The sequence below is a fragment of the Phyllobates terribilis genome, unplaced genomic scaffold, assembly GCF_046119375.1.
Source record: "Phyllobates terribilis strain yellow unplaced genomic scaffold, ASM4611937v1 Scaffold_2__4_contigs__length_985480577, whole genome shotgun sequence".
NCBI lineage: Eukaryota > Metazoa > Chordata > Amphibia > Anura > Dendrobatidae > Phyllobates > Phyllobates terribilis.
In genome coordinates, this window is record NW_027362762.1 from 169,950,096 (window position 1) to 169,971,541 (window position 21,446).

Below are 21,446 nucleotides of genomic sequence, written 5' to 3' on the forward strand. Positions count from 1 at the left end.
TGCTAGATTCTCGCACGGAGAGCCCCGCTGCTAGATTCTCGCACGGAGAGCCCCGCTGCTAGATTCTCGCACGGAGAGCCCCGCTGCTAGATTCTCGCACGGAGAGCCCCGCTGCTAGATTCTCGCACGGAGAGCCCCGCTCCAGGAGGAAATTAACTTTATTCCTCACCCCCGACAGCCTTGGGCTTTGTCATAGGGGTGCGGCCGGCAGGTCTTCAGTCACCGCTCTGTGCATAATGAGCAGCAGCTGTAACCGCGACCCTGGCACTGACTGACAGCCGGCTTGCTACTAATTCTTTGAAATATTTTGTAGGGTTGGAATGGTTAAAAATAATAATTTTGACGTTGTTTTCTGAGTTTCATTGTATAGGCAAATAACTGTGCAGTAAAAATGACCTGCTGCCTTTTATTTTCCAGGTCTGTATGATTACAGTGATGCCAAACACTAGTTTTCCATGTTTTTACAACTTTTAAAAAAATAAAAAAAAAAACTTAAAGGTTATGGGTCTCAGAACATAATGACACAACCTTTTTTTTGTTGTTTTTATGGGGAGAACTGTAGATTTGATTGCCTTATATTTTTTGGTGCCGAGTGCAAAATGGCAAACGGCAACAATGCAAATTTTTTTTTTCTTTTTTACATTTTTTGTTAAACCTTATTTTATTTAATTCCACTATGAAACTTGAACCTGTGATTATTCTATCACTGGTACAATATTATTATTATAATTATTATTTATTATTATAGCGCTATTTATTCCATGGCGCTTTACATGTGAAAAAGGGGGTATACATAGCAAAAACCATTACAATACACTACAACATCTATGTATTATAGCGCCTTGTCCTCTTTCCTTCCTCCTATTAGTTCCCATTAGTCTTCTGTCTGTCATTACAACCTATCTGCACAACATGATACCAGTGCAAGTTGCGATGGGGTGATTAGGTAACGGTTTAGATGTTGCCATCTTTTAAGACGATAAACTGTCAGGATGATGGTTAAAGGGACTCTGTCAGCACAGAATCACTGTTCAAGTCAAGTCTGGCTGCTCGGTGCTTCACGGCAGGGCCGATCATATACAGCTCTGGCAAAAAAATAGAGATTTACTGCAAAATTTTAATTTTCTCAGATTTTTCTCTTTATAGGTATATTTTTGCGTAAAATGTATATTGTTGTTTTAGTCTATAATCTACTGACAACATGTCTCCGAAATTCAAAGCTAAAAATTTTGTATTTGCTGCAAATGAGAAATCGTCAGAATAATAAAAAAGAAACCGTGCTTTCAGACCTCAAATAATGCCAAGAAAACAAGTTCTTATTCATTTAGAAACAACAATACTCCTGTTTTAACTCCAGAAGAGTTCAGAAATCAATATTTGGTGGAATAACCATGATTTTTAATCACGGCTTTCATGAGTCTTGGCATGCTTTCCACCAGTGTTTCACACTGCTTTTGGGTGACCTTATGCCACTCCTGGCAAAAAAAATGTAAGCAGTTCTTTGTTTGATGGCTTGTGACTATCCATCTTCCTCTTGATTACATTCCAGAGGTTTTCAATGGGGTTCAGGTCTGGAGATTGGGCTGGCCATGACAGGGTCTTGATGTGGTACTCCTTCATCCACACATTGATTGACCTTGCTGTGTGGCATAGGGCATTGTCAGAGTTGGGGAACATTGCCTGAGCAGATGGAAGCAAGTGTTTTTCAAGGATAACCTTGTATGCGGCTTGATTCATATGTTGTTAGCAAAGATTAACCTGCTCAATTCCAGCCTTGCTGAAGCATCCCCAGATCATCACAGATCCTCCACCAAATTTCACAGTGGGTGCAAGACACTGTGGCTTGTATGCCTCTTCAGGTCTCTGTCTAACCATTAGACGACCAGGTGTTGGGCAAAGCTGAAAATTAGACTCCTCAGAGAAGATTACCTTACTCCAATCCTCTATGGTCCAATCCTTAAGGTCTTTGGCAAACTTCAGCCTGGCTCTCCTTTGCTTCTCATTAATGAAAGGCTTTTTTCTAGCTTTACATGACTTGAGGCCTCTAGGAGCCTGTTACAAACTGTTCTTGTCGTGCACTTCACCCCAGCTGCCATTTGCCATTCCTTTTGTAGGTCACTTGATGTCATCCTGCCGTTGCTGAGTGACATTTCAATAAGATGACGGTCATCCCGGTCAGTGGAGGGTCGCTTTCGCCCTTTGCCGGTCTGTAGCTTTGTTGTCCCCAATGTCTGCTTCTTGACCTTGTTGTAATGGACTGCCCTCTTTGAAATTTTAAGGATGGAGGCAACATGACGCTCACTGTATCCCTCTGCTAGTAAAGCCAGAATTGAGCCCTTCTTTTCCCCACTCAAGACTTTTCTTTTCAACTCCTTTGGCATGGTTAAAAGCTACTTTTTCATTCAAATTACTTTTGGGCTATTCCTAGCACTTGTTTTGCCATCCAGCTTGTCCTATTGCAAGAGGGTTGTGAAGACCACAGCAGTGTTTTTTTATACTTTCCCTCGTTATATACGATTTGGTTCAGGTGATCACCTAATCAGAAGCACATTAAGTAGAATGAGGTGGACTTTGGTTGGAATTCAAGTGACACTGGAATGGAATGGCTGTCAGACATGTAGAGATGTGATTTTTAGAAAACTGTGCAGTGGTCTCTTAATTTTTGCCAGAGCTATATATACACCTTCCCACCTGCTTGGTTTCCCTCTATCTGTCAATCAAAGAAGAAGGGGGAGGAGATATAGGGAAAACAAGCAGGTGGGAAGGTGTATATAAATAATCGGCCCTGCCATGATGCTCCGAGCGGCAGGACTTGACTTGAGCAGTCATTCTGTGCTGACAGTCCCTTTAAAGTGAATAGCGTGAGCTGCAATTCCACATACATCTTGAAGATCAGTGTGGTGTAAGTACACCAGCTTCATCAGGTTGAAGATCTGTTTAATTATTAATTTGATTTGTATTGTAAAGTTGTGTGACAGATTACTTTTGTTTGTTGTCAGTTGTTTGAGATTTTTTATTTACAGAATAGTCAGAAAGCAGCAAACAAACTCGTGTAAATAAATTAAACTGATTGTGAACTGAATGGTCTGATCCCACCTGCACTCTGATATTATATTGATGGATATCGATTAATTTACTAATTGCATTTTCCTATACGTGCCCTGACCAATTTAACAAATGTCCCAGTATCATTTCAGAGGTACAGGGTTGCCAAGAGAAATGGGCAAATTATATATTAACTGTCAAATGTAGAAAGTATTTTACATCTTAGGTTCAATTATACTCATTATAAAACATTAAAAAAAAAAAAAAAAAAATACATTGGAAACCTTTTTCTTCATTCCCCTTTTATCTTTTTTTGTACGCTCATGTGATGAGATGAGTAAGGCCTGATCAGCAGTTTCCTTGTTATTTTTCAGTATCATTACTAAATCTACTAGACAAGTTGAATCCGTGTCCTCTGGGGATTTTTCCAGAATAGTTAGGATTTGCAATTCATGAGATTCCTTCATCTCTTTCCATACATCCTTGAAAACGCAGCTATATTCTCTGTACCAGTCCATACTTGCACCTGTGTCCGGACTTGATGTATTTCCCTTGCATCCGTTACTTCTCTCCCTCTTGGAGCCTCCTTCTTTGTAAATCCTCTCTCCCTGACTGCGCCTCTGCATATAAATACCAGCCTCTTGTTTGTCTGTGGAGCTTTCTCATCTGTAGTGTTAACGTTCCTCTGCACATTAATAATACAATAATACCCTTAAACATACGAAAGGGAATCTCATCGGAAAATTACCAATTGTGTGTGTGTGTGTGTATGTATGTATGTATGTATGTATGTATGTATGTATGTATGTATGTGTGTGTTTTGTTTTTAAAATTTAGGGCAACTGTTAATTTCTCTCATGATGTAAAAAAGAAACCATCTCTGGGCCCATCCACACGTGTTCAAATGTCCACACTGGCCATTTGGGCCATTGAGGCTATTCTGGACTCGTACTATATGTTCTTTCAGGAAATTAACCCGAACATTAGCAGCAACAGACTGATTCTGACTCTATTCATTTGTACAGAAGCATATAATGAGCGTGTTCATATGTCATTGTGAAGTGAGGAGGAGCAGGGTCAGCTGTGATACCGCCTATTGTGAATGGGGGAGTGTGTTATCTACTGTATATAGAGGTGTTACCTGTAATTGTAATCCTACCTGTGATAATGAACCTGCTGAAAAGTCATCTGTACAGAATCGGGAATATGAATCTAAAATACCCCCAGTGGCCAGTATGAAAATTGCAAGATTTCACATTTCTTTTAATACTGATTTTGACTGCAGACTTCTCATTCTAGACAGGACAACCCCTTTAAGGTCCTGATGCACATTAAACTAAAATGGGCTGAGCCTGCCAATGTATCATTGGCCTTCTGACAGATGTCATGAAGAGAGGAATCAGCATGTTGGATTTCCAAAGGCTGATCCTATTGTCCTCTGGGAGATGAGCTGCTGTCAGGGGACTCGATCAATGGCTCTCAAGCCAAGAGTCTTTGTGTATTGGAAGTTTTGAAGCGAGAGCTGTTGGCCAAACAAACTGTTGGTCTTCTAAGACCTCATTCAGACAGCTGTTTTTACGCACGTGTTCTGTCCATGGTTTTCACCGATATAACATGTAGCCATTATAGTCTGTGGGACTGTTCACATGTCCATGTTTTTTTGCAAACAAATTGTGGAGATTTTTTTTATTCAGCGACACAAATGAAAATCACTTACACAAGTCTATGGGTACATGAAAATCCCGGACAACACTGATTGCATCCTTGTGCAGTTATTTTTCCATACCTGAAAATCACTGATGAAACGCTAATTGTAAAAAGTGACATATGAACCAAACACTGATGACACTCATACCATTTTTTGCGTATATGTATTAACGTCTGAATTAACGTCTAATTTGTATTAATGTGTGTGAAGACACAGGGTCTTCCTTGGGCAGAACACTACTCAGACAACACAAGGTGATGGTAAACAGTGTGGCAATAATTTATTGAACCACCAGCAATGAATAACATATAGAGTAGTCCCAGCAAATACCCAAGATGGTACAGCATTACACAGTCTCACCCTTCCTTCTCCACTCGCCTGGGATAGAACAACTGTGACTTTGGAGACTTCCAGGGCCGACTACCTCAACCAGTGGCCTCCTGCTTTTGGCAGGCCCCCACAGAGAGGAGGTAGCGGCAAGCTTAGGAAACTGGCAGTCCATCGAGGTACAAGGCCAGGAGACCCGAGGGTCCAACCCTGGCTTCTCTGAGAGTTTCCATGGGGCCAGATGACCGGCTGGTCCCAATCTGGCTTCTCCGAATGTCTCCATGGGTTCCAGGTGGCCAGAGGTCCCTACTCTCATGAAGAGTGTGTCTGATCTTTGATTCTCCTTGTCTGCCTGTTACAGAGGCATGTGTCCCTTAAAAATAGTTACAATTGTCCTTTGAAGTACAGATCCACAGGTCAAGGATTAGGGAGGGTGTTATTCTACAGGGCTCATGTCTCATTGTTTGTGTAATTAATCAATTTACATAGTTGGTATAGCAGGGAGGGCTCTTTTTAAATAAAAATCTAGCTGACTTTAGTTCAATATGCAATTAGCATAGTAACCAGCATCATTGTTTCACCTGGAGTCACTGTCCTTGACCAGCCACAGAAATACACATACATTCACAAGTCAACACAAACACACTAGTGTATTTCTCTTGGCTTAACAAATCTAGATGTCTATGTCTGGCTGATTAAGATAAGGAGCTGTTTTGTCACATTTTGTCACTGTATTGTTTCTATAGCTTTTCTAATCTGGGGTAAACGCCTCTTCCTCCACGTGTCCACACAAAAATTTGTGTGGGGCAGAGAGTGACATTTCTTCTTCAAAGGCCGGTTACACACACCATTGATACACTGACTGTGGTCTGATTGGAAGACCTAGCCTGATCACCAGGTCTCTCGACCTAAGCTAACTGCTTCATAGGTATATGAAAAATACAGGTCCGATATGGAGAGCCGGTGGTCAGGTTGTGTGTTCTGATCGGTTTCATGGATGCGTATAACCAATAACATGATTATTGGTCCATAATACCTGCAGGCATTTTCATTGATGATTACTTGGAGCATCTTGTACACTGCTCAAAAAAAATAAAGGGAACACTCAAATAACCCATCCTGGATCTGAATGAATGAAATATTCTCATTGGATACTTCGTTCTGTACAAAGTTGAATGTGCTGACAACAAAATCACACAAACATCATCAATGGAAATCAAATTTATTAACCAATGGAGGCCTGGATTTGGAGTCACCCCCAAAATTAAAGCGGAGAAACACACTACAGGCTGATCCAACTTTGATGTAATGTCCTTAAAACAAGTCAAAATAAGGCTCAATATTGTGTGTGGCCTCCACGTGCCTGTATGACCTCCCTACAATGCCTGGGCATGCTCCTGATGAGGTTGCGGATGGTCTCCTGTGGGATCTCCTCCCAGACCTGGACTAAAGCATCCGCCAACTCCTGGACAGTCTGTGGTGCAACGTGACGTTGGTGGATGGAGCGAGACATGATGTCCCAGATGTGCTCAATCGGATTCAGGTCTGGGGAACGGACGGGCCAGCCCATAGCTTCAATGCCTTCATCTTGTAGGAACTGCTGACACACTCCAGCCACATGAGGTCTGGCATTGTCCTGCATTAGGAGGAACCCAGGGCCAACCGCACCAGCATATGGTCTCAAAAGGGGTCTGAGGATCTTCTCTCGGTACCTAATGGCAGTCAGGCTACCTCTGGCGAGCACATGGACGGCTGTGCGGCCCTCCAAAGGAATGCCACCCCACACCATTACTGACCCACTGCCAAACCGGTCATGCTGAAGGATGTTGCAGGCAGCAGATCGCTCTCCCACGGCGTCTCCAGACTCTGTCACGTCTGTCACATGTGCTCAGTGTGAACCTGCTTTCATCTGTGAAGAGCACAGGACGCCAGTGGCGACTTTGCCGATCCTGGTGTTCTGTGGCAAACGCAAAGCGTCCTACACGGTGTTGGGCTGTGAGCACAACCCCCATCTGTGGATGTCGGGCCCTCATACCACCCTCATGGAGTCTGTTTCTAACCGTTTGTGCAGACACATGCACATTTGTGGCCTGCTGGAGGTCATTTTGCAGGGCTCTGGCAGTGCTCTTTCTGTTCCTCCTTGCACAAAGGTGGAGGTAGCGGTCCTGCTGCTGGGTTGTTGCCCTCCTACGGCCCCCTCCAAGTCTCCTGGTGTACTCGCCTGTCTCCTGGTAGCGCCTCCAGCCTCTGGACACTACGCTGACAGACGCAGCAAACCTTCTTGCCACAGCTCGCATTGATGTGCCATCCTGGATTAGCTGCACTACCTGAGCAACTTCTGTGGGTTGTAGAGTCCGTCTCATGGTATCACGAGTGTGAAAGCACAACCAAAATTCAAAGGTGACCAAAACATCAGCCAGAAAGCATTGGTACTGAGATGTGGTCTGTGGTCCCCACCTGCAGAACCACTCCTTTACTGAGGGTGTCTTGATAATTGCCAATAATTTCCATCTATTGTCTATTCCATTTGCACAACAGCATGTGAAATTGATTGTCAATCAGTGTTGCTTCCTATGTGGACAGTTTGATTTCACAGAAGTTTGATTTACTTGGAGTTATGTTCTGTTAAGTGTTCCCTTTATTTTTTTGAGCAGTGTATATTTAACTGTATAAGACAGCTCAGGTATTTTATACTGCTGGGCAGGGTTCTCTGTGCTGGGCAGGGGGCTCCTGACTGATGACTGACACCATGAAGCAGTGTCTTCCTCTAAGGTGCAAGTTCCACATAAGTGCTCCATGTTCCCTTGTTCTACGTGTTGTTCTCTGCTCTTTTATAGAGATGTGGTTACAGCAGGATGATTGATGCTTCAGTGAGATATTTCTGGCATTTTCCTGCTGGAGGAGAGAGGGAGCAGTATTTGGGCACAGAGTTGTTCACATGACACTGAGGGGATAGGCTTTTTTTATTTGTTGATAAATTAAGAAAAAACGTTCACCTGGGAGACTTAATGGTTTCAATGCAGATAACCTGCAGGGACATGTTTTTCTTTGAGTTGAATGGGATATTTTGTGCTTGCAAAAAAAAAAACCAAAACACGCAGGTCAACTTCTCTGTTAAAAATAAAAAATAAAATAAAAAATTTATATCTTTGCCTTTTTAGAAAAATATTTAGAATGTGTCTTATTGGGTACATAAACTGACTTGTGCTAATTTTATATACTTCCTAATTGCCAGTTTCCAATGTAACCTCAATGGATCCAGATATCACAGCTGTAAATAAATGTGTATTGTGGTTGATTTGTCGGCCGGAGCCTTTCTTCATGGAGTAACTTCTTCTTTGTCTGTAGGTAGTGACTCTGTGGTACCGAGCTCCGGAGGTGTTGCTTCAGTCCACATATGCTACTCCTGTAGACATCTGGAGTGTAGGATGCATCTTTGCTGAGATGTTCAGACGGAAGTAAGTGATATATGCAATGACATGTAACGGACGTAGAAAAACAAATACATGGACAGCGCTCTCTATGGCTGACCGCTTCTTGATGCAACAGCGATATTGTCATGTGCTTCCTTTATGTATCTGTATCAATAGAGACCTTGGATGGTGGGGAAGTTTGCACTAATGTAGTAGATGGTCATTACACAATAATTGGGTGAAGAAATATTAACCAGCTTCCATTCTGTTCAGCCCAAACCCTTCTCACAACCATGCTTTGGACTTGGTGCCTGTAAACATTAGTTGAAAGTAGACAGAAGCCACCTATTGCATTAGCGCTGGCTGTCTGTCTATGGGGTGTCCAGGTTTTCCACTTTTGGGACTTGTTGGGAAATCAGTATCCGACATTTTAGAATTTAACATGCCCTCCCCATTATGACACATTCACACTTTACAAAGGGCATAGCCATGCGGGAAGAAATGTCTCTCGGCTAAAAAGCTACCTGGAGTGTATGGGCTGCTTTTCTCCCACCTGTGGAGCATTACATATGCTCTGATTTTCTAATAAATTGCACATTGAAACTTCTGGACATCTAAAATATGGAGGATGGTTGAAGGAGGCACTCTGTTCATATGTATAAAGCATGTTGTTTGCATCTGCAGTCTCCGCCGGAGAAAGCTTTGTACACCTTTTGGGGGTTTTTAATTTTTTTTTTTTTTTTTTATAAAGCGCATGTATTATCACTAGTGTTGAGCGAGTATGTTCTATTAACCCTTTCGCCGAGTATGCTCGGGCCGAGCTCCGAGTATTTACAGCTGCTCGGTGATATGGTTGAATCGCTCCCGTGTGTATGATTTGCAACTGTTTGACAGCTTTATTACATGTGAGGAATGTCTTTCTTACACATTCCTCACATGTAATAAAGCTGTCAAACAGTTGCAAATCATGCACACGGGAGCGATTCAACCATATCATCGAGCAGCTATAAATACTCGGAGCTCGCCTGAGCATACTCGGACAGAACATACTCGCTCAACACGAATTATCACCTAAAATCACTTTTAAAATTAGTTAAAAATGTTGCACTATATGCCCTCTGCAGCATTAATTAAAATAATTAAATTAATAAAATGTAATTACAAAAGTGACTTTAGATGTGATTTTTATATGCATTTCTTTGAAATTAAAAAGGTGTACATATCTTTTAAAATTGGTAGGATTTAAAGGGGTTGTCCACTTTCACATTTATAGCCCTTAACCTGAGTTATGTGTAGAATACCAAACTGAGCCTTACTTGTCCTCCCCAGGTTCAGCACTGCCTCTCTGCTGCTGTTCTGGTCTCTGTTGATCATCTGTAGTGGTGATTTCACATCTACAGTTCTTCAGACAATCACTGAGCTCAGGCAGTATTGTCGGCATGAGCCATTGAGCTCTACAGGCACCAGAGCAGCAGTGTTGAGGGAGTTGAGCAGCAGTGGTGCGGGAGCGCTGGACCTGCAGAGCTTGGTTTAGTGTACAAATAACTGGGCTTGCCAGCTAAAAACTGAATGGGACAACCCATTTAATCATGGTTTCAGAATGGAGTTATTCCCTATCAACAGGATAGAGGGGGATAGTTTGCCGATAACTGGGGGACGATCGATGGGAGTGTCAGTGATCCTAGCAATAGGGCTCTTTAGTGCCCTAATGGATTGACACCTACTTCTTTCAAGATGGCAACCTAAACTTGGAATAAATCCAAATACCACATGCAAATTAATATAATAACAGTCTTTATTGAAAAATATTAATTAAAAATTCATTTTATAGTCACAAAGTTAAAGAGGGAAAGGATGAGTCAAAAGGAAAGGATGTGGGCACACATTGACCAATATGATTCCTAATGTTAGATTCTCATTCATATGGGTTAATATTCACAGGAGGAGACTCGGATATCGGGGTACTAATAACATGCTCCATACCACCCAGTAACATGCATAAAATATAGCTGTATAAAGAGAATCAGAAGTAAGACACAGCTTCAATGGAAACCTTGCATTGAATATGACAGTATAGCTCTCAAACTAGATCTATATAGCAAGATTAGTAAGCTGCTACTTTCCCAAGTGGGAGCACCAGAGGGAGAGGGGATAGGAGGAAGATTGAATATAATGGTAATAATAAGGTCCTCCACAACACTCAGTAACATATACAAGGTGTCACTACACACTCCCCTTGAGAAAGCACTTTGTGTGCGAAACGCGTTTCGGGGCGGTACCTGTGGTGTGGGACCGGGCACATTGACTTTCCTGATGGGGTAAGTCTGACGGTTTATACCGATACCCCCACTTGGGCTCTTACTATTACATCTAACACTTAGGCTTCCATTGAAGCTGTGCTTCACTTATAGCTACACCTTGTATATGTTACTGAGTGTTGTGGAGGACCTTATTATTACCATTATATGCAATCTTCCTCCTATCCCCTCTCCCTCTGGTGCTCCCACTTGGGAAAGTAGCAGTTTGCTAATCTGCTATATAGATCTAGTTTGAGAGCTATACTGTCATATTCAATACAAGGTTTCCATTGAAGCTGTGTGTTACTTATGATTCTCTTTGTACAGCTATATTTTATGCATGTTACTGGGTGGTATGGAGGATGTTATTAGTACCATGATATCGGAGTCTCCTCCTGTGAATATTAACCCATATGAATGAGAGTCTAACATTAGGAATCATCTTGGTCAATGTGTGCCCACATCCTTTCCTTTTGACTCATCCTTTCCCTCTTGAACTTTTTGAACTTTGTGACTATAAAATGAATTTTTAATTAATATTTTTCAATAAAGACTGTTATTATATTAATTTGCATGTGGTATTTGGATTTATTCCAAGTTTAGGTTGCATGATTGGGGATCCACTGCATAGTTTTGCTTATAATTAACAAATGGGGAGATATGATCTAAGTTATCTCTAGCCAATATGTACTGTATGCCTTTGGAATAGTGTTTTGCAAGATGGGGCTCTGCAGAGCCCCATGCTCAGGACTACTGAGGGGCTTAGTGGTTGGACCCCTTTGGTTGGGGGATAACATTCAATGCTGGAAAGATACAATTTCATATTCTCATTGTTGAAGCAAGATGATTATGCCATTAACAACTGAACAAGTGACATACATTGTACCTTACTGAAAATCTTACAGATTAAATGTTCCAATGCTGCAGCAGATTTATTAAAGGTCCGCTAAGATGAAGCTGCCTCTTTATTCTTACAGGCCTCTCTTTTGTGGGAATTCAGAAGCTGACCAGCTGTGCAAGATTTTTGAGTAAGTTTCATTACGGAAACTATGGGAATCGCAAAGAACATTTCTGATCAAATCTGCAAATGTGACACAAACTCCTCCAGCTCCTTCACACACACACGCTCGCTCACACACGCACACACACTCTCACACACACACGCATTTTTTTAAAATGTAATTGTAAAAAATGTTATGAAGTTTTATCATTTTCAGGACAATGTTTACAAACATTTTTTTTATTTGTGTCATTTAATACAATTTTTTTTTCAAGTTCCATATAAAAGCCTATGGGGAATGCACCAAAGGATGCTGCTGTTTGGGATTAAAAAAACACTTAAAACGAAAAAAATAATTAAAAGCAAAATGCAGACTTTTCAGTAATGTGCTAAATATTTTCAAATCACATCTGACCACGGTGTGTTTGGTGTCGCCAAAAATACAGTTAAACACGCCAAATGTCAGGAAAAAATGCTGCAAAATATTGTGTGTGATTTCAGCCTAATTAGACTATTAGGCTGCCTAAATGAACTGATGGGATGTCTGGGATAGATGTATATTGTAGAAAAATAATAATAATTCTGTCTTGTTTTTCCACTGTGCCTCATCGCCATGCTAGCCCTGCATCGGTGAGTCAGCCTGGACGTGGTACAAAGGGTCCTTATAGGTCACCAGTGTCTTCTAGAAGGATAATTCAGTGCATTATAAGGCTAGGCTGAGACGAGCACTAAGCTTTGTGGATGTGACTGTCCCCGTGTGCTTGTGTGGATTTCTCCTTACTCCGTTATAAAGTCTTGAATAGGGTGGTATCTGCAATGAAAATCCGCTTCCATTTTTGTTCAGATTTTTCTTCCACTAGTGATTGGGATTTTGAAAGCCACATTTATGTGTAGTGTATTGTGCTGTAAATTGCTGTGGATTTGCAGTGCAGAATCTGCACTGAAAACCACAAGATGTGAACATGGCCTATGGCCTATATTAAAATGAACCTTGTTCATGGGAAAACCCAATATATCTTGGCATAATAATAATTTCCACAATTGGATGTGTTTAAAAAAGTCTCCCTGCGCTGAGATAATCTCATAAATGTGCCTCTGCTGTGTACTGTGTAATGGTCGTGTCTCACCGTGTAGGAACATGGTCTGATCATACCACATCAATTGGGGAAATTATTATTATCCCAAGATCTATTAATTAGAATGTACTTTATTCATGAGAAAACCCCTTTAAATACCGAAAGGAAAAACTCCTTTTCTTTTGTTACAAAATGTTATTCGAGACCGGAGTTTCTCTAGAATCTCAGGAAGCTACAGACAACTCCTTTACTTTCTGATTGTGCTAGTTTTGATGTGTCCCCATGTGTGTCCTCTAACACGGACCTGTAAGGATACCATGTACCGCCATACAGAGTTAATGCCTGAGTGTCTTTGTTTTGTTTTTACCTCATTTTTAGGGTAATTATGTAAAGTTTCCTGATTTATTTTTATTTCTAGTAAAATGTGAAAAGTCTGGAATTCCAGGAGCTCCTCAGCCCCGTTCATGTCGGGGTACTTGTAATGCCGGACACAACCCATGTATAGGAGTTTCTGGGAGAAAGTAGCTTTATATTGTTAATTCTGGAGAGCCCCTGTCTGAAGTCTTCTCTGATTGTTCCCTGCCTACAGTATGATTGGACTCCCCTCTGAAGAAGAATGGCCAGAAGATGTTACACTGTCACGATCAGCCTTCTCACCGATGAGTCAGAAGCCAGTAGAGAAGTTTGTTCCTGAAATTGATGCCATGGGGGCACAGCTTCTACTAGTGAGTAATGTGTAAAAGCAGATCAGGGGCGGACATGCTATTGGTGCTACCTGGGCAGCCGCACTGGGGCCCAAGAGCTAAGGGTAGAACAACAAAAAAGAACATACACCCTTTTAGGGATGGAAAATTCATAACACCAGATGACCCAGAGGGTAAATAGATCACATCATAAAGGATGTTAAAACAGGACTTTTATTAATTTCAGTTTAACCCCTTTACCCCCGAGGGTGGTTTGCACGTTAATGACCGGGCCAATTTTTACAATTCTTACCACTGTCACTTTATGAGCTAATTACTCTGAAACGCTTCAACGGATCCCCCTGATTCTGAGACTGTTTCTTCGTGACATATTGTACTTAATGATAGTTATTATTATTATTTATTGTTATAGTGCAATTTATTCCATGGCGCTTTACATGTGAAAAGGGGTATACATAGCAAAAACAAGTACAATAATCTTTAACACAATGTGACAGCGACTGGTACAGGAGGAGCGAGGACTCTGCCCGTGAGGGCTCACAATCTATTAGGGATGGGTGAGGATACATTAGGTGAGGGTAGAGCTGGTCATACAGCGGTGGTTACTGCAGGTTGTAGGCTTGTCGGAAGAGGTGGGTCTTCAGGCTCCTTTTGAAGGTTTCCACGGTCGACGAGAGTCTGATGTGTTTGGGTAGAGAGTTCCAGAGTAGGGGGGAAGCACGGGAGAAATCTTGTATGCGATTGTGGGAGGAGGAGATAAGAGGGGAGTAGAGAAGGAGATCTTGTGAGGATCAGAGGTTGCGTGCGGGTATGTAACGGGAGACTAGGTCAGAGATATATGGAGGAGACAGGTTGTGAATGGCTTTGTATGCCATGGTTAGGGTTTTGAACTGGAGTCTATGAGCAATGGGGAGCCAGTGAAGAGATTGACAGAGAGGAGAGGCCGGGAAATAGCGGGGGGACAGGTGGATTAGTCGGGCAGCAGAGTTTTTAGGATAGATTGGAGGGGTGCAAGAGTGGTAGAAGGGAGGCCACAGAGCAGGAGGTTGCAGTAGGCGAGGCGGGAGATGATGAGGGCATGCACTAGTGTTTTTGAAGATTCATGGTTGAGGAATGTGCGGATCCGGGAGATATTTTTGAGTTGGAATCGGCAGGAAGTGGAAAGGGCTTGGATATGTGGTTTGAAGGAGAGATCAGAGTCCAGGGTTACTCCAAGGCAGTGAGCTTGGGGGACTGGGGAGAGTGGACAGACATTGATAGGTAGGTCAGTTGGGGGGGTGAATGGGATGGCGGAAAGATGATGAATTCTGTTTTGTCCATGTTAAGTTTTAGAAATCTATCAGAGAAGAAGGATGAAATGGCGGACAGACATTGTGGGATTTTGGTTAGTAGGGAGGAGATATCGGGTCCAGAGAGGTAGATCTGTGTGTCATCAGCATAGAGGTGATAATGAAAGCCATAGGACTCTATAAGCTGCCCCAGGCCTAAGATGTAGATGGAGAAGAGCAGAGGTCCTAGGACTGAACCTTGGGGGACACCGACAGATAGGGGGCGAGATGAGGAGGTGGTGCGTGAGTGGGAGACACTGAATGTCCTGTCTGTTAGGTATGAGGAGATCCAGGATAGGGCCAAGTCTGTGATGCCGAGAGATGAGAGAGTTTGTAGTAAGAGAGAAAGGTCCACTGTGTCGAAGGCAGATGACAGGTCTAGGAGGAGGAGGACAGACTAGTGTCGCTTGGATTGGGCGGTTAGTAGGTCGTTGGTGACTTTAGTCAGGGCAGTTTCAGTATGGTGCGGTCGGAAACCAGATTGTAGGCGGTCGAAGAGGGAGCAGGAGGAGAGGTGGTAGGACAGTTCAGAATGGACATGTTGTTCCAGTAGTTTTGAGGCATAGGGGAGAAGTGATATGGGGCGATAGCTAGTCAGAGAGGATGGGTCAAGGGAGGGCTTTTTGAGGATGGGTGTGATTGAGGCATGTTTGAAGCATGAGGGGAAGACACCAGTTGTTAGTGACAGGTTGAAGAGGTGGGCTAGGGGTGGGATGAAGATAGTGGTAAGGTTTGGGATGAGGTGGGACGGGATTGGGTCAAGTTTACAGGTGGTGAGGTGTGATTTGGAGAGTAAAGAGGAAAGTTGATCTTCAGAAATGGTGGAGAAAGTGGTTTTGGAGGAAGAGGGTTGAGTAGGCGTGGGGAGGGGCTGTGGGGGCTTTAGGCAAAAGCTTTGTCTGATGGTGTCAATCTTCTGCTTGAAGAATGAGGCAAAGTTTTCGGCTGAAATAAGAGGAGAGGGATGCGAAGTATGTTTGTTTTGCTGCAGTGAGTGTGGACTTGAAGGTAGTGAGGGATTGTTTGAATGCAATGAAATGCTCATTGGAGTGGGACTTTTTCCATCTACGCTCGGCAACCCTGGAGGCCCGTCGCAGTTCTTTAGTTAGGCTGGTGTGCCAGGGTTGTCTGTTGATTGTGCGAGCTTTGGTATGTGTGAGGGGGGCGACCGAATCTAGAGCTGCAGCTGTTGTGGTGTTGCATAAAGTGGCAGCAACATCTGCATCATGTAAGGAACTAATGTTTGTAAGAGGGAGAAGGGATTCAGAGAGTGAGTGTAGGTCAAGGTGTCTGAGATTTCTGCGAGGGTGTGCAAGTTTGTGGAGTAGGGATTGTTGACCTGGAGAGGAGATAGTTGTAACATTTCTTCGATATCTCTTGCGTTTATTTGTGAAAAAAACAGACATTTGGTGAAAACTTTGCAATGTTCAAAATTTGAATTTTCATGCCCTTAAATCAGAGAGATATGTCACACAAAATAGTTAATAAATAACATTTCCCACATGTCTCCTTTACATCAGCACAATTTTGGAACCACTTTTTTTTTTTTGATAGGGAGCTATAAGGGTTAAAAGTTGACCAGCGATTTCTCATTATTCCATCAAAATTTACAAAACCATTTTTTTAGGGACCACATCACATTTGTAGTGACTTTGAGGGGTCCATATGACAGAAAATACCCAAAAGTGACACCATTCTAAAAACTGCACCCCTCAAGGTGCTCAAAACCACATTCAAGAAGTTTATTAACCCTTCAGGTGCGTCACAGCAATTTTTGGAATGTGGAAGAAAAAAAAATGAACATTTAACTTTTTTCACAAAAATGTTAATTTAGACCCCAATTTTTTTATTTTTTCAAGAGTAGCAGAAAAAAATGGACCCCAAAATTTGTTGTGCAATTTCTCCCAAGCACGCCAATATCCCATATGTGGGGGCAAACCACTGTTTGGGCGCACGGCAGGGTTTCGGAAAGGAAGGAGCGCCATTTGACTTTTTGAATGTAAAATTTGCCTGAATAATTAGCGGACGCCATGTTGCGTTTGGAGAGCCCCTGATGTGCCTAAACAGTGGAAACCCCCGACAAGTGACACCATTTTGGAAACTAGACCCCTCATGGAACTTATCTAGATTTGTGGTGAGTACCTTGAACTCCCAGGTGCTTCACAGAAGTTTAGAACATTGAGCTGTAAAAATAAAGTTTTCACATTTTGGCAATAAAAATGTTTTTCAGCCTCCAATTTTGCATTTTCATAAGGGTAACAGGAGAAATTGCACCATGCAATTTGTTGTGCAATTTCTCCTGAGTAAGCAGATACCCCATATGTGGGGGAAAACCACTGTTTCGAGCCCTGCCGTGCGCCCAAAAGGAAGGAGCACCATTTTATTTTTTGTATGTAAAATTGCTTGAATAATTAGCGGATGCCATGTTGCTCTTGGAGAGCCCCTGATGCACCTAAACAGTGGAAACCCCCCACAAGTGACCCCATTTTGAAAACTAGCCCCTTCAAGGATTTTATCAAGGGGTATAGTGAACATTTTGAACCCAAATGTACGACACAGAATTTGATAACATTAGGTAATCATATTGAATAAGTTGTCATTAGTCTTGAGTTAAAGTGCTCGCTATTTGAGTTTGCATCTGGTACTCGTGTATGCACAATGTATTGCGCAGCTCGAGTCTCCGCCCACATGTTTCACGGTTATTAGACACCCTAAACAAAACAATATGCAGGGATCGCTTGTGCATGGCATGCAATCCCTGCGAGTTTTTTTTGGCTGTATAACAGCTGCAAAACATATGGGGAGGAGACTCGAGGATGTCACTTCAGCACCCGCGATACTCGGTGCATACCCGAGCACCCAATGCAAACTCAAGTAGCGAGCACTTGCACTCACTAGTTGACATACCATCGTCTATTTTTTCTTTGCTTTTGAAAAAATCCCAACCCTACCCCTAGCACAAGCCTAACCCTAGAGTTTATTTTTTACGCCGTTCCTCGTGCGGTATAAGTAATTAGACGTCTTTATTCTTCGGGTCGGTGTGATTACAGCGATGCCAGATTCATATTGGGTTTTTATGATTGACAGCTGTCACACACTAAAAGACGCTTTTTTTTTTTTTTTTGCAAAGACTAGTTTTTGCATCGCCATATTTTGAGAGCTATAATTTTTCCGTATCTCGGCTGACAGTCATGTGACGGCTTGTTTTTTGCGGGACAAGTTGACGTTTTTATTGGTACCATTTTTGGGTACGCTATATTTTTTTGATCTTTCTATTCCGATTTTTGGGAGGGAGAATAAACAAAAACCAACAATTCCGGAATTGTTTTTTTTTTTTAAACCGTGCCACGTGTGGTTAAATTGATAAGGCAGCGTTATTCTTTGAGTCAGTATGATTATAGCGGTACTACATTTTATATTTTTTTTTTATGTTTTGGCGCTTTTACATAATGAAAACTATTTTATAGAAAAATATTTTTTTTGTATTGCTTTATTCTGAGAGCTATAACTTTTTTTATTTTTCGGCCGATGGAGCTGTATGGCGGCTTGTTTTTTGCGGGACAAGATGACGTTTTCAGCGGTACCATTTCTATTTGCATTTGTGTTTTTGATCGCGTTTTATTTAATTTTTTGTTTGGCAGTATGATGATAAAGCATGTTTTTTTGCTTTTGTTATTTTTTTACAGTGTTCACTAAAGGGGTTAACTAGTGGGACAGTTTTATAGGACAGGTTGTTCCGGACTCGGCAATACCATATATGGGTACTTTTTGTTTGTTTTTTTTTGTTTTTTTTCCGCAATAATATTTATTTATGGGTACAATATATTTTTATTTTTTTTGATTATTTTTTTTATATTTTTACAATTATTATTTTTTATATATTTTTTTTCACATTCTGATTCTTTTTTTACTTTCGCACCTTGTCCCACTATGGGACTTTCCCATTTTATTTTCTGATTGCCTGTGTACCATAGAGAGCAGCAGCAGCTCCCTGTGCTATACAGGCTGTCACTTCTGCAGAGGCAGAAGATACTTTGGTCATGCACTGCACATGACCAAAGTATCTTCCTGCTGTCTGGTGACCCGGATGTTGTTATGACATCCATCGGGTCGTCATGGCAACATCCGGAAGCTGCGGCAGACAGCATTGGACGCTGGCAGGAGAGTTGAGTATCTGTGATCACCTCCCCTTGTCCCCGCAATGCTGCAATAAACTTTGATTGCAGCATTGAGGGCGTTAATGTGCAGGGAGCGGTGCCGGACCGCTCCCAGCACATTGACACAGCTGACACCCGGTACTATCAGCTGACACCCGGCAGCGATCGCCCCGCACCGCTTGTGTGCGGGCGCGATCGCCATATGACCTAATAGTACGTCATTGGTTCAATCGGCCCAGGTCACCATGACGTACTATTAGGTCACACTTCAGAAAGGGGTTAAAAACTGATCAGTACATTATTAATTCAAATTATTGTTAGAATGGTATTGTATTAGCTTGTCTCCAATTCTCTAAATAGATTACATTTCCAAAGCGACAGATCATACAATAATTCATGGTTCGAGATCAGTGCTGTTGCTATACATCAGAATCATTCAGCAGTTAAAAAACATTCATAGCCACCCGAACAAGTTTCACCTTAACAGGCTTCCTCAGGGGGCTGAGGGCTATAACAAATCAAAATATGGTATGTTGGACTTTTTTAGACTGGTACAAAGGTTTTAAAAGGTCCAACATACCATATTTTGTAATTCTCCACTCCACCATGAATTAATCCCTATGGGAGTTTTAAAAGAATTACATTGTATCAAATAACAGCAAGTCTGCTACATGTGAATTTACCCCTACTGTTTCAAATCATGATCACATATTGACAAGGTTTTCTTTGTTTCCAGGAAATGTTAACCTTTAACCCCCTGAGACGTACATCTGCATCCCAGGCTCTTCATCACGCCTTCTTCTCTGAGGACCACGAGACCAGCTCCACACCAGAACCATTCCCACACGCACGAGCCACTGCAGATGAAGTGAAGTGAAGCTTACCGATCCTGGATGCGTTTCCTTTTTACTTCTAGATTATCAATAGAAGATTGCTGATTTTTATCATGACACTAAGCTTCGCCCTGCTGTGTGCAATACGTCTGCCATTGATTCATTTTTCAGATGAGATTGCTCAAGATGCCGAGCTAGTGTTGCCTGACATTTCAATGCAAAGACTAGCAGCACGTCATTATCAGGACGACTGCTCAGAAGACAGGGATTTTCTATTTCACAATTATTTTTTTTTTTATGTTATAAGCTGTTTTATGGCACAGACGCCATGAATTCTCCAGATCTGAGTTAGGTCATGACAATGTGTCCAGTTTTGAGCCACAGATAAACTTTTATACCCAGTGAAGACATTTTACATAGTCGTTCTCGAGATGTTTCTTAGTATTTATTTCTGGCTCCTTTTTTTTTTTTTTTTCTGCTCTTTTTAAACATTAGTGAATTTAAGACTGACTTTCACCAGCTGTGTGGTAACCGGGACCAGAGGGGAGATGGGGATCAAGGATTGCTGGCCGAGGTGACCCAAAACTCTCCAGCTGCTGCGCAGATCACCTGCCAGGGGCAATTGGGCAGGCAGGAACTTGTAGTCTCGCAGCTCAAGTGTACACACTGCCTACTTCTTGGGCTTATATCTACTGTTAAAAACTGACTTGTAATGATCACATGTTTCTTTAAATGTGCAAAGTAAAGAGATTTCTATCCGCATGCAAATGGGACGTTCCCCAATGTGGAATTTACCTGTTTCATATTTTATTAGTCATTTGATGCATTGTATGAAAATCTCTAAGGGCTTGTTCACACAATGTGTTTTATCTGCACAATTCTCATGCACATGCAATTTTTCTTTTTTTTTTCTTTTTCTTTGTGTATTTGAATAAGGCTGTGTGCTCACAATTAATTTTTGGTGAGTTTTTGACGCTGTGTATTTTCGCTACATCAAAAACGCAGCATCTTATAGTTCCAGTAAAGTGGTTGGAAGTTATAGAAATTCTGTGCTTTTTCTCTTTTTTTTCCTCCGCGTAAACTGACCTGCAGTGCAAGTTTCATATCTGCAACATGTCAATTTATCTTGCGGGTATGCTGAGTTTTCTGTGTGGATTTTCTCCAAACTTTGCAGTAGATGTGAAAAATCCGTAGTTAAAAAATGCACATGCGGGTTTCGCTCATTTCCATGGCGTAGTATAGGAAGTTTTTTTTTTGTCAAAGCCAAATATCAGGATTAGTGTTGAGCGAGTATGTTCTGTCTGAGTATGCTCGGGCCGAGCTTCGAGTACTTACAGCTGCTCGGTGATATGGTTGAATCGCTCCCGTGTGCATGATTTGCAACTGTTTGACAGCTTTATTACATGTGAGGAATGTGTAAGAAATAGACATTCTTCCCATGTAATAAAGCTGTCAAACAGTTGCAAATCATGCACACGGGAGCGATTCAACCATATCACCGAGCAGCTGTAAGTACTCGAAGCTCGGCCCGAGCATACTCTGCGAAAGGGTTAACAGA

At 41.9% G+C, this 21,446-nt stretch overlaps 1 protein-coding gene across 2 annotated transcripts in view; it reads left to right on the forward strand.

The window, feature by feature from the left end:
- Positions 1–20,933, forward strand: part of CDK4 (cyclin dependent kinase 4) — a 283,108-nt gene extending 262,175 nt beyond the window's left edge. For both annotated transcript variants that reach the window (XM_073663264.1, XM_073663265.1), the window contains exons 5-8: positions 8,429–8,538; positions 11,768–11,818; positions 13,456–13,591; positions 19,792–20,933. In XM_073663264.1, the coding sequence (XP_073519365.1) occupies positions 8,429–8,538; positions 11,768–11,818; positions 13,456–13,591; positions 19,792–19,932 (438 nt within the window). In that variant the 3' untranslated portion in view covers positions 19,933–20,933. The remainder of the gene's footprint in view (positions 1–8,428; positions 8,539–11,767; positions 11,819–13,455; positions 13,592–19,791) is intronic.
- Positions 20,934–21,446: the final 513 nt, after the last annotated feature.